Consider the following 15,944-nt stretch of genomic DNA (forward strand, 5'->3'; position numbering starts at 1 on the left):
GGCGGCGCCCCGCATCCCGAGGGCTTCCGGGATGGGATGGGGTCTCGAAAGACCCCGGCGCCGCGATCGGCAGCCCGAGGGGCCTGCGCGGAGGAGGCTCGGGGCAGCGCGCGGGCGGGCGGGTCGCCGGGGGGCCCGGGCTCGGGGGCACGGGCCAGGTCTCGCTTACCGGGCCGCGCGGGCGGAGCGGGTGCACAGGCGGCCTGTGACTCAGTGCCGCCTCGCCCACCCCGCTGCCGCCACCTGCGGTGACGTGCGACCGGGGGCGGAGCCGGAAATCGATTCACCTCTACCCGCGACGGACACAGACGTCGGGCGGTGTGTGTCTGTCTCCTCCGCCGCCACCAGCCCCAGGTAGCCGAATTCTGAACGGCTCAGGGACCGAAGTCCAAGAGCTCCTGGAACATTGCAGCCCAGAGAGGGGCAGTGTTCTTCCTGAGGACACACAGCAAGTCAACAGCCTTAGCACACCCAGCCCCCAGCCTGTAGGTAACCCTGGTCCCACCCTAACTGTGTCCAGTTTCCCAGGTGGGACGGAAGTCCATGCTCAGCTGTCCAGTTGTGGAAGTAGGATCAGGACCAGGCTGGGAGCCACCAAGGCAGAGGTGGGGCAGGTCTGACCCGACCTCTGGAGCCTGCAAAGAGCCTGGTGTGGATAGAGCAGGTACCCAGTTCTAGGTCCCAGCCCCGCTCCCTTCTGGGAGCCCCGCCCACCCAGGACTGGTCCTGCATGATGAGCCCGGGGGCAGGGAGGGCCTCGGAGGGCAGCTGTGGGCTGCGGTCAGGCCCAGCCCTCTGCCCTGCGTCCTGGGGCTTGGGACCCCGGTTCTGGGGGCGTGTGGGGACCACATCTGAAAGCAGGCTGCCAGGGTGGGGACAGCAAAGCCCACGAAACCTGGCCTGACAGCGGCCCGCATCCCGCTGCCACGGGCAGTCAGCCAGGCACCTGGCCCAGCCCTGCCACCACTGTCACCTCGCCTGCCCTGCATGGGGCTGCTTTGTGCTCAGCTGGGATTGGGGCCCCGAGGACACTGCTCTTGCTGCTGAGGGCCAGCTGTTCATGTCACTGGGCCTGGGCCCATGAACCCCCCTCCCTCAGGGCCCTCACCACCATCCATCTGCCTGTCAGCGTCTTCCCTGGGTCTGCTGCCCCGAGCAGTGATGCAGTGTCCCAGCCCCAGCATGCCTGTGGTCCCCATCGCTGACCCCTCTAGTCCTGCACTCCACCCTGGCCTGGGGGCTTCACGCTGTGTCTGAACATAGTGCCCCTTCAAGTGCCCCCAGCACCTCCCAGGTACATGCACACACACCTGCATCCCCCCGCCCCCGCCCCTGCACGTGGTCAGAAGCGGGAGGAAGGTGGTCCCAGGGCTGAGCACTGCCCTGGGAGTCCTGAAGCCTGACTTACAGCCTCTGCCACTGGGGATCCAGACAAGACCTTCTGTGGCCTCAGCTGCTCCTTTTTTTCTTCCCCTGCACAGAGGCCCTGGGGCTCATGAAGGGAGTCCTGGCTCTCAGGGCTGAAGGGCCTCCAGCCCTCCAGCTACCTGCCCATAATTATAGATTCACAGGAAGCTGTTAAAAAAACCCAACAGAGAGCTTGCATGCACCCTTCACCCAGTTTCCCCCAATGGTGTCATCTTGCACAACGATAGTGCAGTAATACCACAGCCAGAAACCTCGTTCAGATTTCACCAGTTCACGTGTGCTCGTTTATGTGCATGTGTGTAGATGTGTGCAACTTTATCCCATGTGTACGTTTGTGTAACCACTATCACAATCAAGATGCAGAGCTGTCCCTCTACAGCCAAACCCACACCTCCATCCCTAACCCTGGCCGCCACCAATCTGTTCTCTGGTGATTCATCCAGGTTGGTGTGTATGGCTGTGTTCCTTTCTTTTGCTGCCTGGTACTCCATGGTATTCTAGTCTCTGTTTCTATGAGTTTGGCATTTTTAGCTTCCACATATAAGGGATATCATACAGTATTTATCTTTCTCTGATTTATTTCACTTAGCATAACACCCTCGAGGTCCATCCACGTTGTTGCAAATAGCAGGATGTCTTTCCTTCTCATGGCTGAATAATATTTTCTTATATATATAAACGTCACAGTTTCTTTATCCGTTTATTATAAGTACTGAAGGACACTTAGATTGTTTCCATATCTTGGCTATAGTGAATAATGCTGCAGTGATCAGGAGTGCAGATGTCTCTTTGAAGTGGCGATTTCATTTCCTTAAAATATGTAACCTAGATGTGGGATTGCTGGATCATATGGTAGTTCTATTTATAATTTTTTAAGGAACCTCCATGCTGTTTCCATAGTAGCTGCACCCATTTACACTTCCACCAACAATGTACAAGTGTTGTTCCCTTTTCTTCACATCCTGGCCAACTCTTGTTATCTCTTGTCTTTTTGATAATAGCTGCTATTGCAGGTGTGATGATTTCCCTGATGATTAGCAATGCTGTACAAGTATTTTTCATGTATCTGTTGGCCATTTGTACGTCTCCTTTGGAAAAATGTCTGTTCAGTTCCTCTGTCCATCTTTAAATCAGATTTCTGGGGTCTGTTTGTGGGTTTTTTACTTGTTTGTTTTGTTTAGTGTCAAATCCAAAAGAATCATTGCCAAGACTGATGTCAAGGAGCTACCACCTATGTTTTCTTCTAGGTGTTTCACAGTTCCTGGTCTTTTTTCAAATCTTTAAGCCATTTTGAGTTGATTTCTGCATGTGGTGTGAGATAGGGGTCCAGTTTCATTCTTTTGCCTGTGGCTGTCCAGTTTTCCCAACACCCATTTATTGCAGAGACTGTCCTTTCCCCATTGTAGATTCTTGGCTCCTTTGTCGTAAATCAGTTGACCATATATGTGAGGGGTTTATTTCTATTCTGTTCCATTGATCTGTGTGTCTGTTTTTGTGCCAATACCACACTATTTTGATTACTATAGCTTTGTGATTTGGTTTGAAATCAGGGAGTGTGATGCCTCCAGCTTTGTTTTTCTTTCTTAAGGTTCCGGATCTTTTATGGCTACTCAGGATCTTTTATGTCTCCATACAAACATTTTAGGATGGTTTTTGCTACCTCTGTGAAAAATATCATTGGTATATATATATATATATATATATATATATATATATTTTTTTTTTTTTTTTTTTTTTTGTGGTACGCGGGCCTCTCACTGCTGTGGCCTCTCCCATTGCAGAGCACAGGCTCCGGACACGCAGGCTTAGCGGCCATGGCTCACGGGCCCAGCCGCTCCGCGGCATGTGGGATCCTCCCGGACCGGGGCATGAACCTGTGTCCCCTGCATCAGCAAGCAGACTGTCAACCACTGTGCCACCAGGGAGCCCTCATTGGTATTTTGATAGTGATTGCGCTCAATCTGTAGATCACTTTGGACGTTTTAACAATATTAATTCTGCTAATCCATGAGCATGGAATATCTTTCCACTTTTTTGTGTCTTCTTCAGTTTCTTTCAGTGTCTTACAGTTTTCAGTGTACAGACCTTTCACCTCCTTGGGTTAAATTTTTTCCTAGGTATTTTATTCTTTTTTATGCTACTGTAAATGGGATTGTTTTCTTAATTCCTTTTTCTGATAGTTCATTGTTAGTGTATAGAAACACAACTGGTTTTATGTATGGATCTTCTTTCCTGCGACTTTACTGAATTTGTTTCTGCAGCTTTTCTTTTCATCCTTCCCACAGGTGTTTTATGCAGAGCAAAAGCTTTAGTTGTTTTTTTTTTTAATATGTATTTATTTATTTATATTTTGGCTGTGCTGGGTCTTAGTTGCAGCACACGGGATCTTTTAGTTGAAGCATGTGTACTTTTCAGTTGCAGCGTGTGAACTCTTAGTTGCGGCATGCGTGGGGGATCTAGGTCCCCGACCAGGGATCGAACCCGGGGCCCCTGCATTGGGGGTGTGGAGTCTTACCCACTGGACCACCAGGGAAAGCTTTAGTTTTAGTTTTGATGAGCTCTATTTTATCAAGTTCTCACTTAAGGGATTATGCTTTTGACGTTAAGTCTAAAAACTCTTCACCTTGCCCTAGGTTCTGAAGATATTCTCCTACTTTTTTCCTAGAAGTCTGATAGTTTTACATTTAAATCTGTGATCTATTTTGAGTTAATTTTTTTGTGTAAGGTATGAAATTTAGATTGAAGTTGATTTGTTGGCCTATGGATGTCCCCAGAAGGGTTTTACAGAGAAAGAAATAGCCCCAGAGAATAAATACCCAGGATCACATAGTAAGGGATTGGGAGAACTGGACTCAGAGCCAGGTCTGTGTGCTCCCTCCTGTGATATCAGCATCTGAACTGGCTCCCAGGGATAAGCCAGGCTTGCTTGGGAGTGGGGAGCACCTTGATTACCTCTCGGGTTGGTGTGTCCAATGACCAGCTTGGAAGAGGGTCATTTAGTCAGTCAACAAACACAGGCAGAACCTGACACCCATTGGCTTGTGCTGTGCGCTGTTGGAGTCCAGGCTCCTGCATGGGCCTCATGGTCACAGTCTATCGAGAGGCAGGAAGGACACAAGTCACAGAGTTATTGGTGCCGTGGAGGGTGTTTCCTCAAAGCCTGTAGAGCCCAGACATCCGCAACGAGCTGGGAGGAATCAGTATGAGCTCCCTGGGTTTGAGAAGGGTGTTCCAGGGAGAGGGTACAGCGAACACAGAGGCCTGGAGTTGAGGGTGAAATTTTGGTGGTGGTCAGGGTGGCCAAGTGGGCAGAGGCTGTAGTGCACAGTTAGAGTCCCTTGCTCCCTCCTGCAGGGGATGGAGGCCACAGGAGGCTGTGAGCAGGGAGGATAGTGGGCAGAGTCCCGGTTTTAGGGGAGGTGGGTTAGAGGGGGGAGGTGGTGCAGCTCCCCTGGTCCCCAAGCCCAGTGGCTGGACTTGGCATTGGCCGCAGGGAGGGAGGACGTGGTGGGGAAGGAGAGAGGCAGCCCTCAGGCTTCTGGCGTGGGCCTCGGCTGGGTAGGGGTGCTGATGTCAAGGTGGAACCCAGCGGGGAGCTCCCAGGCCCGTGGAATCCGGTACTCAGGCAAGGCCAGGCCCCTTGCCCAGTCTGCTGGTCCCCCTGGCCTGGGGCTGCTCACTCCTGAGTTGGCACAGATGGGGGACTTTGTTTAGGTGGCAACACCTCTGCTGCTGTCACAAAGGAGAGGTGGTTCTTGCTTGCTGCTTAGGCAGGCAAGCCCGAGGTGCCCAGAGGCAAGGCCCCATCCTGGCAGCCTGGAATGGGCTGCAACAGGCCGAATAAACTCAGCCAGAATCTCCTGACTTGGGCTTTTTGAGCCATTATGTAGCCGTGACGCATCACCTGTCCCTCCCAGGAGGGCTGAGTCCTCCAGGTGCCAGAGCCAGCCAGTCCAAGCCCAGAACCTGTCACCTGCCCCCACCTGAACCCCAGTGGCCCCAGAGTCCCACCGTGGGACCCCAGGCTCTGTCCCGGGTCTGACTACGTGTCCTAGGAAAGCTATGCCCTTTCTGCTCCTGAGTTCTCTCATATGCATAGCTGTGGGTGGGAGGTGGTAGGGTAGGGCAGCTGGATCAAACAGTGCCTGAACTCCTCCATAGCTCTTTGTGGGGTCCTTTCTCCCTTTCCTCCTCTCCTTCTGTGCCTTTCCTCTTGTTCCCAACCATTCACTTGTTTACTCATTCATTTATTCACAACTGTTCACAGAGCACCTCCTTTGGGCCCAGCCCTGGACAGGGTGATACCTGGGAGAGGAGATGATTCAAAGCCAGTGTCCGCCCTTGGGGAGCTCCCGGTCTGGTGGAGGGCGTAAAATATGCAAACAAACAATTGTGATTCAACCCTGGGCTTTAGGAGCCGTTGGGAGGAAGCTACTCTGCCTTAGGGGGTGGGGACAAGCTGTGGAAGCCATCGGAGAGCAAGCCCTTTGCAGCAGGCCGTGAAGCAGGAGGTGAGCAAGGGTAGGGACAGAGCAACAGGAAGAGACTGCGTCTGCGAAGGTACAGAGGCGTCAGCATGCTGGGCGCGTGTGAAAACATGCAAGCAGGTCGGGGTGGCCAGCGCACGGTGCTGGGATGACAGGACCTGGGACCAGTTGTCCAGGGCCTCGAATGTCATGGAAAGGACTTTTTTCCAGGAAGCCGTGGGCTCTGGGGGTGGAGGCGGAGAGGGGGTTCCTGAGAAGTAAGTGATGTGAGCAAAGCGGTGGCTTTGGAAGGATGGAGAGGATGGAAGGGAGGCCGTGAGGAGCTGGTGCCCACCTTGTGGCAGGAGGGAGGACGGTGGGACACACTGAGCCGGAGGTGCCAGGGGTGGGGGCCTGGCGGGGCAGATGCCCTGGAAGCCTGGCGCTCAGGGACGTGGGTCATGGGGGAGGGGGGTGATGCTGCTCCAGCCCCTCTGGCCCCGGGGAGGGGGCCTGAGACCCTCCACGGTGGGTTGGGCATCTAAGGAGCGGCGTTAACCCAGGAGTGCCCGGTCCGTGCAGGGGCTCCAAGTCACGGAAACATCAATGCCCACGCGTGGAAACGTTACCCCCCAAACAGGCCCCTGTGCCCGAGCGGCTGAGCGATGGCTGCTGTTTCTGAACTTTCCCTGTAATCGCATCTCTCTGTTTGCTTGCTCTGCGCATTCCTCTGCGGGCCCTGCTGAGAATCCAGGGGGGCAGGGGCCAAAGGTGTTTAAAGAGTGTTTCCCAGGGGCACAAGAGCACGTGGGGTCGACCCTAGGTCTGTTACCTCTGCCCGCTCTCCGGGAGCCAGGCCCCCCGCCCTCAGGCCCTGAACAGGGTCAGGCTCCAGCGTCTGGTGGGGGAGTCTGGGATTTCGGATTCAGGCCAGGTCTGGGCCATCCACTCATTCCTTGTTCACTCAGAGGGCGAGCAGTGGGTGCTGCCCCTGCCACGGGGGAGGGTCTGCAGCAGAACCACCTCCCGTGCCGACAGCCCCAGTTGTCCAGGGGAGGTGAAGTGTTGAAAACGAGTGCTGAGGGGGGAGGGGGTCATGGGGGAGGGGGGTTATTTCAGATGGAGGCGATGACTTCTGAGCCGCCCCTGGGAAGGCCTGGGAGAGCAGCACCCAGCACAAAGGCTCAGGTGGGAGGAGGCTGGGGTGTGGGGAGAGGGGCAGGGAAGGAGACCAGCCCGAGGAGCTGGGAGTCTGGAGGGTCTTGTACGGAGCTCTGGGCTCCCTTCTTGTTTGAGGGGTCAGCCCGGGTGGGGGGCCTCCACCTGCCCCTCTGGGGAAGAGGGCTGGGGGCAGGAGGTGGGGGGAGGGAGACCAGTGCCCAGAGGGGCTCAGACGGTGGATGGATGGCTCACCTGGGCGGGGCCGGCCTGCAGCGGGGCCAGCCTGCAGCAGAGCCGGCCTGGTGTGGGACAGGGAGCCGGGGTCATGGGATGGGCAGGAGGCTGGAGGAGAGGGTGTCAAGGGCCAGAGTAGTCTCTGAGGCTGGCCCCCGCCTCGTCACCCAGGCTGGGAAACTGAGGCCCAGGGCCGAGCGGCCGCTGGTGGCAGATGGTGACAGAGCAGGTGCACCAGGCTCCTGTCCTCAGCCCGGCGCTTGCCCACCCCAGGGAGGGCAGGCGGGGGGCGAGCGGGGGACACTAGGCATTCCTCTCACGCAGATGACGTGGGCTGTGTGGTGCCCTCTGAGTGCCTGCGGGCCTGCGGGGCCGAGATTGGCTGCTCCAACATCGCCTACCCCAAGCTGGTCATGGAGCTGATGCCCACAGGTGAGGCTCCAACTGGGTCCGGGGAGGAGCCCTGGGGGCGGTGGAGCCCACTCTGATCCAGCGTGACTCTGTGTGACATCCAGGTGGGATGAGCAGGATGTGAGGAAAGTAATAATAATAGAAAACGCACAGGGCACCCAGCGTGCACCGGGCACCACGCCCAGGCGTCACATGCGGCTGACTCGTGTCCTCTTCTCAGGAGCCCTGGGCACTGTGATCATCATTCCCACTTTAATTTTTTTTTTTTTTTTTTTGGCACGCTGCACGGCATGTGGCATCTTAGCTCCCCGACCAGGGATCAGACCTGTGCGTGCCTCCTGCAGTGGAAGCGTGGAGTTTTAACCACTGGACCACTAGGGAAGTCCCTCATCATCCCCACTTTAGAGATGGGGACACTGAGACCCAGGGTGCCCTGGCCAAGGTCGTGGCAAGTGAGCTGCAAAGCTGGTTCTGAACTTGGGCGGTCTGCCCCCAGGGCTCATCCTCTTAGCCGGTGCTGGCCCGTCCCTCCAGAAAGGCTGCCACTGTCTCCTCTTTCAGGCCTGCTGGGTGTTGGGCCCTTTCACAAACTGCTTCTTATGTAAGCTTATGAGGCAGAGTTCTTAGCTGCGTTTCACAGATGGGGAAACTGAGGCACAGAGAGAGGAAAGTGGCTCGTCCCGGGTTTGTAGCTTGTGGCTGAGACGCAAACCCGAGTCTCTCTGGCCCCAGACCCACTGCTGACTCTGCTGGGGACCCAGGAGCCCCAGGCCCACCTTGAGCCTGCTGCCTCTGCAGACCCCTGAGACCCTGCAGGCCAGAGAACATGGGGCAGATTTTGGCCTTTCCACTTTCCCTGCCAGTCTGATGTGGGGTGGTGAGTTCTCAGTCACAGGAGGTGTGCAAGCAGAATACATGGCAAGGGACATCCCACCTAAGCAAAAACAGGAGCCGACTTTCCTCTGCAACCTGGTTTCACCTCTGGGTCTTCAGTGTCCCCCCACCCCCATGGGAGCTTTCTGGCCCCGCCCTGCTCCTCCCTCCCTCCTGGACCAGACCTGGGCTCTGCCACTTGCTGGCTGAGATATTTGGGGCCAGTCCCTTCCCTGCCCGCAGCTTCAGTGTCCTCATTTGTAAATTGGGGATAATGACACTAACCCACCCCTCAGCATGGTTGCTGGGATTAAACGCAGCTGCACAGGGAAACTGACCGGCACAGGGCTTGGCTGCACTGTGGCTTCCCACCCCGGGGCCTCGTCTGCCCCTTCTGTTCTGGGGGCTTGCTGACACCCAGCCGTTGTTGGGCCATAACCCCTCTCCAGGCCTTGAGCTCCCTGTGTGAGAAATGGGAGGAGAATAAGCCCCAAGTTAATCCACCTCCCTGAGCAAGGGAAGGAGGTTGGAGAAATGTCTGGGGGAAAACCATGATATAACTCACTTTCCTCTGGGCCCCATCTCAGTCACCCTAAGTGAACAGAGAGGGCCATGGGATGCCTGGAAGTCACACAGCAGATCAGATACAGAACCAGGGCCAGGCAAGCAATGGCACCTGCAAGTCTGAGCCCTCAGGGGAGGTGGCTTATCCTGGGGTGGGGGAAAGGGGTGTGGAGGACAGACAGGGAATCTGCAGAGGTGGAAGAGGTGCTTAGACACTTGAAGAAAAAGCACAGGAAACCTTGGAGACAGACTCGAAGTGAAGCCCAGAGAGGGGAGGCGACCAGCCTGAAGCCACACATCACTGAGTCCTCCACACACTCAGCCCCTCTCAAGCCCACGACCCCCGGCAGGTTTTGCACAGCAGGGCCTCGCCCACCTTGGTGGGGGCCCCTTATTCATTTTCAGCCCATGACCGGGGGGGCTTTTCTCTCCTCTTTGGACAGCCACATCTCCTCTCTCACAGAGCCAACAAGACAGGGTGGCCACTCACAGGAAGTAGCAGGAAACCCCAGGCCCTGGTCCCCTGGGCCCTGCCCAGGGAGGGGCCTCCAGGCTGAGGGTCCCGTCCAGGCTGTCCTCACTCCCCCACCCCACCCCTAAGTTCTGCCTCTGGCCTGCTGTGCATCCCTGAGCAACTCTCTTCCCCTCTCTGAGTTTCCACCTCCTCACCGTCAAATGAAGTCTGGGTGTGAAAGTGCCCTGTCAACTGGAAGCTCCTTAGAAGCGAGAGGCTGAGAACAGATCCCTGTTGCCAGCAGCCCGCAGGCTCGGGCAGCAGACGTGGGAGCCCCGCCGTTGTCCCCAGCCTCCCATGTCGGGGTCTCTCTCCCACCACCTCCAACCCCCCCACCTACTCCCTCCTGGGCCTCCACTTGCAGGGACTTGGAGGGGCCTCAGACGGTGGGGCCTGGGCAGGAGGGCTCCCGGGGGTGGGGACGCAGCCCGGGCAGGGTCACAGTGGCCCCTGTCCCCCCAGGCCTGCGGGGGCTGATGATCGCTGTGATGATGGCTGCTCTCATGTCATCGTTGACCTCCATCTTCAATAGCAGCAGCACGCTCTTCACCATGGACATCTGGAAGTGGCTGCGGCCCCGCGCCGGGGAGCGGGAGCTGCTGCTGGTGGGACGGTATGGGGGAGGGGCTGGGAGGAGGGCTTCCCCGGCCACACCACCAACCCATGAGGCCCCAGCAGAGTTGGGCTTTGAGGGATGAGTAGGAGTTTGCCAGTTGGAGAAAGGACGACACCAGGAAGGAGAGGAGAGAAGAGAGCAGAACATTCTACCCCTCCCACCTTCCACATCGCTCTCCTGGCCACCCCTTCACAGCCACAACCCCCATCTTGGATGCATCTCTTACCCCAAGTGGAATCTCTGAGGGAATCTGCCAGGGAGAGCCCCCTTCCCTAACCACGCAGAGATCTGCCTTCCCAAGGTCTGAGCCCCTAGTCCCCCTGACAGTTCCCAGCTGCCCCAGAGAGGGCCAGAGCCAGCACTCAGGTGTGGCCACACCCACACCATAGCTGTCCCTCTGGCCCCTGTGCCCCTGGCCCCACTGAGCTTCTGCCCACTTCCTCCGAGCCCCACCTGTCCCCTCCTTATTACCTTGATGACTCACCTGATCTTTCTAGACTCTGCTCAAGTGCCCCTCCTCCAGGCAGCCCACCCTGATACCTCTGACCAAGGAATGAGCCCCCTCCCCTCAAAGCCTCCCACAGGAGCTATAGCCTCGCTCCCATAGCACATGTAGGCCTTGTCGGTCCCACTGGTGTCCCGATGCCCCTCCCCATGGGGGGAGGGGGGCTGTGCCTGGCACAGCCCTCCATCCCCAAGTTTGGCCGAGTACCCGGGAGTCCTTTAGGGGTGAAACTCAGTGATGGATGAAGAGGAGTCGATGCCCTCTCAGGAGTCCCACCCTGCCTGTCTCCCTCCAAGCCATGCAGCCCCCACTGTGCCGGTCGAGGGGGACCCGGCCCTCTGGTGCTGGCTTGGCAGCAGTGCCCCCTCCAGCCGGGAGCCTGTGGTGCCCATCCTCAGGGTGGGGTCTCCTGGAGCTCCAGGCAGTCATCCCCGTGATGCAAAGCAGCCGGCCTCTGTTGGGACATGCCGGCTGGCAAGTGTGAGCTCAGCTGCAGCTCAGACCTCCTCCAGAACAGGGAGCCTCTCCCTCGGCTTACCGGCAGCTTCTGTGTCAGCACCTGGACCACCCCTCCCAGCCCCTGTTGGACCGGCTCCTCCCTGAGCCCCTCCAGCCCTGGCTTCCCGGGAACTGGGGCCCGGACGTCCTCCTGCCGCCCAGGGTGTGCCTCGGCCCCCTGGCCTGGACACTGGTAGCCTCAGTCCCCCCTTGGCGGCTCCACGTCCCCTGCCTGCTACTTCCCAGCCTCCCGCTCCCACCTGAAGCCAGAGTCCTGAGCCGGTCTCCCCTCTATGCCAGCTCAGCCCCCACAGGGCACCCTTGACCGTCCTTCTCACCCATCCACCCAGGCAAGCCCACCCCGGGCCCTGCCAGCCTGCCTGTGGGCACCCGGCTGTGTGATGTGGGCCAGGCTGCTCACCCTTTCTGGGCCCCAGTTATCTCAGCTGCCAGGTCGGTGGGGTGGAAAGGGCCCAATGCTGGGTGTGCGGCCAGGGTTTAGCCCTACCACCCCTCCGTCTTGAAGCACCAGGACAGCCCCCAACACCTCCAGCTTGCTTCCTGCCTAACGGCACTGTTCACACTGTTTCCAGCTGTGTGGGCTCTGGATCTTTGGAGCCTCAGTCCAAGGAGAGATGGGACTCCCAGACCGCAGGGCAGCAGAGGGCCCCCTGAGCCTGGGATGAGGCCACCACGGGGATGCTGGGGACCCCCCCACCCAGGTCTCCTCAGGTTGGGGGGCCAGAGGAGCTATCATAAGCCTGGGGGCGTGACCACCTCATGCCTGGGGCCCCGATCTTTGCCAGCCCCCAGCCCCACTCCCCAGTCCTCCCCTGCAGCCCCTTCTGTCCACCCTTCTCTGTTATTCAGTCCACTACTGCTGGCCCTCCCTGGGACCCTGCATCAAACTGGGCAACATAGGGGACCCAGAGAGGTCTCAGAGCCCCCTCAGCCCTTGAGGGACTCCCCTGCAACCATGGCTGCAGCCCAGGGGCAATGGAGGGGGCCAGTCATCCTGATGGCAGAGTGGTGGGGGGGGCAGGGTGTCAGGAAGACTTCCTGGAGGAGGAGGGTCTTGAGCTGGGCCTTGGTGGACAAGGGGGTTTTGCTGGGGGAGGGGTTGAGAAGGGCATTCCAGGCAGAAGGAACAGCCTCTGGGTTTGGGGTCCCTCTGACAGCCTGGTGGTGGCTGAGTCATCAGACCAAACCCAAGAGGGCAGTGAGAGGGCCAGGGCCCCACTCTAGGTCGGGCTGGAGAGCACCAGCCCCGCAAGAGATGCTGACTCTGGTGTTGGACACGGGGCCTGTTGGAGGAGGGCGGGGTGGAGCCTGCCTGTGCCTTTGAAGCGGGCAGCACTGGCTGCCTGCCAGGCGGAGGGTTAATTAGCCCTAATCAAGGGGGTGCCTCCTTCCTCCACCCTCTCCCTCTGGCCTGGAAGGGAAGGACAGGAGGCAGGCGGGCCCGCCCCAGCTGCACACATGGCCTCTGTCACTCCTATTGTGCTGTCCGAGGTTCCAGGGAGTCTCACGCATCACCCACCTCTGAGGGTGAGGGGCGTCCAGCTGACCCAGGACACAGCCGAGGGGCTCTCAGCCAGGGAGGAACATACGGACACCTCGCCCCAGCTCTGTCCCCTTAGCCAGGTTCCATACCCCTTCAAAGCTGCAGGGTCCCCTCCTCCAGGAAGCCTTCCTGGATGGACGCTTCCTCTGGGCTCCTTCAGCACTGCCCTGAGCGCAGAATAACAGGCTCATCTGTTTTCTTTGCTCCACTCTGGGTGCTGGGCAGGGACCAGGCTTGCTCGTCACCAAGTCTGGGTCCCTAAGCCAGCACCCTGCTCTCCGGTGGGCTCCTCATGCATGCCTTGTGGAGGAACGAGTGAAGGGTGTCCCTGCTGCGGGGGTGGGGGGGCACGCCCAGCAGGAGGCAGGCAGGAGCTGAGAGGAGGATTCCACGCAGGATGGGGCAGGGAAGGGGCTTCACAGCTGAGACTGCTGGGCTCCAAACCTTGCACTCCGGCTGGAGGTCGCCCAGTAGTGGATGTGGGTCCACAGCCAAGAGCTGTAGGGGGTGGGGGGGTGCCAACCAGAGGCCATGGCTCCTTCAAAGGCCCACCAGGGTTAGAGGAATGCTGGGCGGTCAGTCTGGCCTGAATGTGAGGGCAGGGGGTCGTTCATGCAGTCAAGGATGTGTATTGAGCACCTACTGTGTGCCGGGAGAGGCAGCAGTGAACTGACAGGGTGAGGCTGCGGCCACCGCGAGTGGGAGACGGACAGCAAGCGCAGAGGTTGGGACGGTGCCTTGAAGGTGCGCAGGAGACCCGGGGGCCACAGGGGCCACTGTGAGACCCCAGGGATGAGCGGGAGAACACAGGCTGAGTCAGGGGTGGCTCCTGCCAGCGGCAGGGAGCCATGGAAGGGTCTGGAGAGGGCAAGATGGGCCACATCCCTGGAGGAGTGGACAGGGGCCAGGGAGGAGGCTGGAGTTGGAGCAGCAGGGGACGGATGGAGAGCGAGCCTTAGGGACCGGTGGGAGGCGAGGGAGGGCTGAGGAGAGGTCTCGAGGGACGGCCTGCCTGCTGCCGCCCGCAGGCTGGTCATTGTGGTACTCATCGGCGTGAGTGTGGCCTGGATCCCGGTCCTGCAGGGCTCCAACAGTGGGCAGCTCTTCATCTACATGCAGTCGGTGACCAGCTCCCTGGCCCCCCCGGTGACCGCGGTCTTCGTCTTGGGCATCTTCTGGCGGCGGGCCAATGAGCAGGTGGGGATGGGGAGAGCTGGGGTGGGGCTGGGTGCACATCTCCCCCTGCCGCCTGTGTGCCTGGGTCGGGGGTAACCCTGGCCTTCCTCCCAAGGCCCCAGCTGCCCTGCCTTCTCCCCCCAGGGGGCCTTCTGGGGCCTGATGGCGGGGCTGGCGGTGGGTGCCACCAGGCTGGTGCTGGAGTTCTTGCACCCAGCCCCGCCCTGCGGCCACCCCGAGGAACGACCTGCCATCCTCCACAGCATCCACTACCTGCACTTTGCCGTGGCTCTCTTCGTGCTCAGCGGGGCCGTGGTGGTGGCTGGGAGCCTGCTGACGCCACCCCCTCAGGGCATCCAGGTGAGCCTGTCCTGACCCCTGACCCTCTCTGACTCAGGAATTTTCTAGCTCTTGACCCATAGCCCCATGTGGCCCTTTTTGAACTTGGCTGCCCTCTTTCCATCACTGACCCCTGATCCCGTCTGGGCCCACCCCCGTCCCGCCACCCTCACCCTCACCCTCACTCTTCCCTGCAGATCGAGAATCTTACCTGGTGGACCCTGGCTCAGGACCTGCCCTCGGGAGCCAAAACAGGTGCGTCTGTGACCCTAAGGTGCTCCCTCTCACTCCCACCCACGGCGGGGCTGGAGGCAAGGCCCCGGTTGGGACCCTGTGGCCCTCATCTGTCCCCTCCTCCCGCCCCATCCAGGTGACCACCGAGCATCCCAGAAACATGCCTTCTGGGCCCGCGTCTGTGGCTTCAACGCCATTCTCCTCGTGTGTGTCAACGTCTTCTTCTACGCCTACTTCGCCTGACACTGTCCCCAGATGCCCCCTTCCCCACCAAGGATACGGAGGCCCAGGGGAGGGTGGTGCCCCTTGTGGCCACAGGGCAGGTCAGTGCCCGGGGGGCTGGCTGAGCCAGCAAAGCAGGAGCTCTGAAAAATTAGGGAGGAAATGGGAAAAAAGAATGTGTGATGCTTCAAAAATAGTAGTCGTAATTGGAAAGAAAATGAGATTTCTGATGAGCATCCTTCTACTCTTTTACTGTTTTTATTTTGAGTTCACGGGCCCAGGTCGTGAGCAGCGAATCTGCCAGAGCTCAGGGCTCCAGGGTCTCGGGCCAGCGCTGGGCAGAGGGAGCCCCTCTCCGCCCCCATCCCACCTGCTGCCCTCTCCCTGCTCACCGCCCCTCCACCACCGGCCTGGCATTCAAAGCCCTTTCCAAGCCCCGAGGGCCCCAGGCTCCCCTGCTTAGGACCGCGCTGACGGCCCCTTCCCCGTGGACACCTTGCCTTTCCTCAAGCTGGGGCTCCACCGAGGCTGCCCGCCCCATTCTGGACGCTGCTGGCCCTCAGAGCCCAACTCTGGCCGCAACTCCCCACCTGGCCTGTAGTCCCCCACGCTTCCCAAGGCCCTGGTCTGGGCAGAACCTGGGCCTGAACAAGTAAGAGCAGGTGCAGCTATGTCTCCCAAGTGGCCACGTCCAGGGCTGGCCCCTCAGAGCTTGTCCCTCCCGTGGGGCCAACGGAAGAGCCGCAGCCTCCGTTTCTTTCACCCTTGCCCGCCCTCCCTCAGGGCCTCCAGCCTCCCCCGAAGTGTCTGTGGTGGGCAGGGGCGTTGGATCCCAGGTGGAGCCCAAAGTCTCCGAGTCTGTCCAGCAAGTCCAGGCACAGGTGTGCGGGGCCCTGGCCACCTCCCCAGTAGCCAGCCTTTGGGGCTTTTGGATGGAGGGGACGGCAGGCCCAGCGGGTGGTCACCCACCCAGCCCGTGGTTCCTTGGCTTGAGCCCCCAGCGGGTGGAACCCAGGAGTCCCCAGCCCTCCCTGGGGGTGGTGCCATTGGTGTTTGGAGTGGGCGGGCCCTGCCAGCCACCCTGTGCCATCACACAGCTGATGGCCAATGGGAAGAGGCCGGCGGAGGCCCCGGAGCTC

The 15,944-nt window shown here is 59.3% G+C and overlaps 1 protein-coding gene across 5 annotated transcripts in view; it reads left to right on the forward strand.

The window, feature by feature from the left end:
• The window catches only part of SLC5A10 (solute carrier family 5 member 10), a 54,443-nt gene extending 39,405 nt beyond the window's left edge, over positions 1-15,038 (forward strand). For 3 of the 5 annotated variants that reach the window (XM_060080415.1, XM_060080418.1, XM_060080420.1), the window contains 6 exons: positions 7,614-7,721; positions 10,114-10,264; positions 13,863-14,031; positions 14,155-14,370; positions 14,547-14,604; positions 14,720-15,038. In XM_060080415.1, the coding sequence (XP_059936398.1) occupies positions 7,614-7,721; positions 10,114-10,264; positions 13,863-14,031; positions 14,155-14,370; positions 14,547-14,604; positions 14,720-14,826 (809 nt within the window). In that variant the 3' untranslated portion in view covers positions 14,827-15,038. Of the gene's footprint in view, positions 1-4,248; positions 4,258-7,583; positions 7,722-10,113; positions 10,265-13,862; positions 14,032-14,154; positions 14,371-14,546; positions 14,605-14,719 lie in introns of all 5 variants that reach the window. The other 2 variants (XM_060080416.1, XM_060080419.1) reach the window with 2 other exon arrangements.
• The last annotated feature ends 906 nt before the right edge of the window (positions 15,039-15,944 follow it).

The sequence above is a fragment of the Mesoplodon densirostris genome, chromosome 18 (genome assembly GCF_025265405.1).
Source record: "Mesoplodon densirostris isolate mMesDen1 chromosome 18, mMesDen1 primary haplotype, whole genome shotgun sequence".
Taxonomy (NCBI): domain Eukaryota; kingdom Metazoa; phylum Chordata; class Mammalia; order Artiodactyla; family Ziphiidae; genus Mesoplodon; species Mesoplodon densirostris.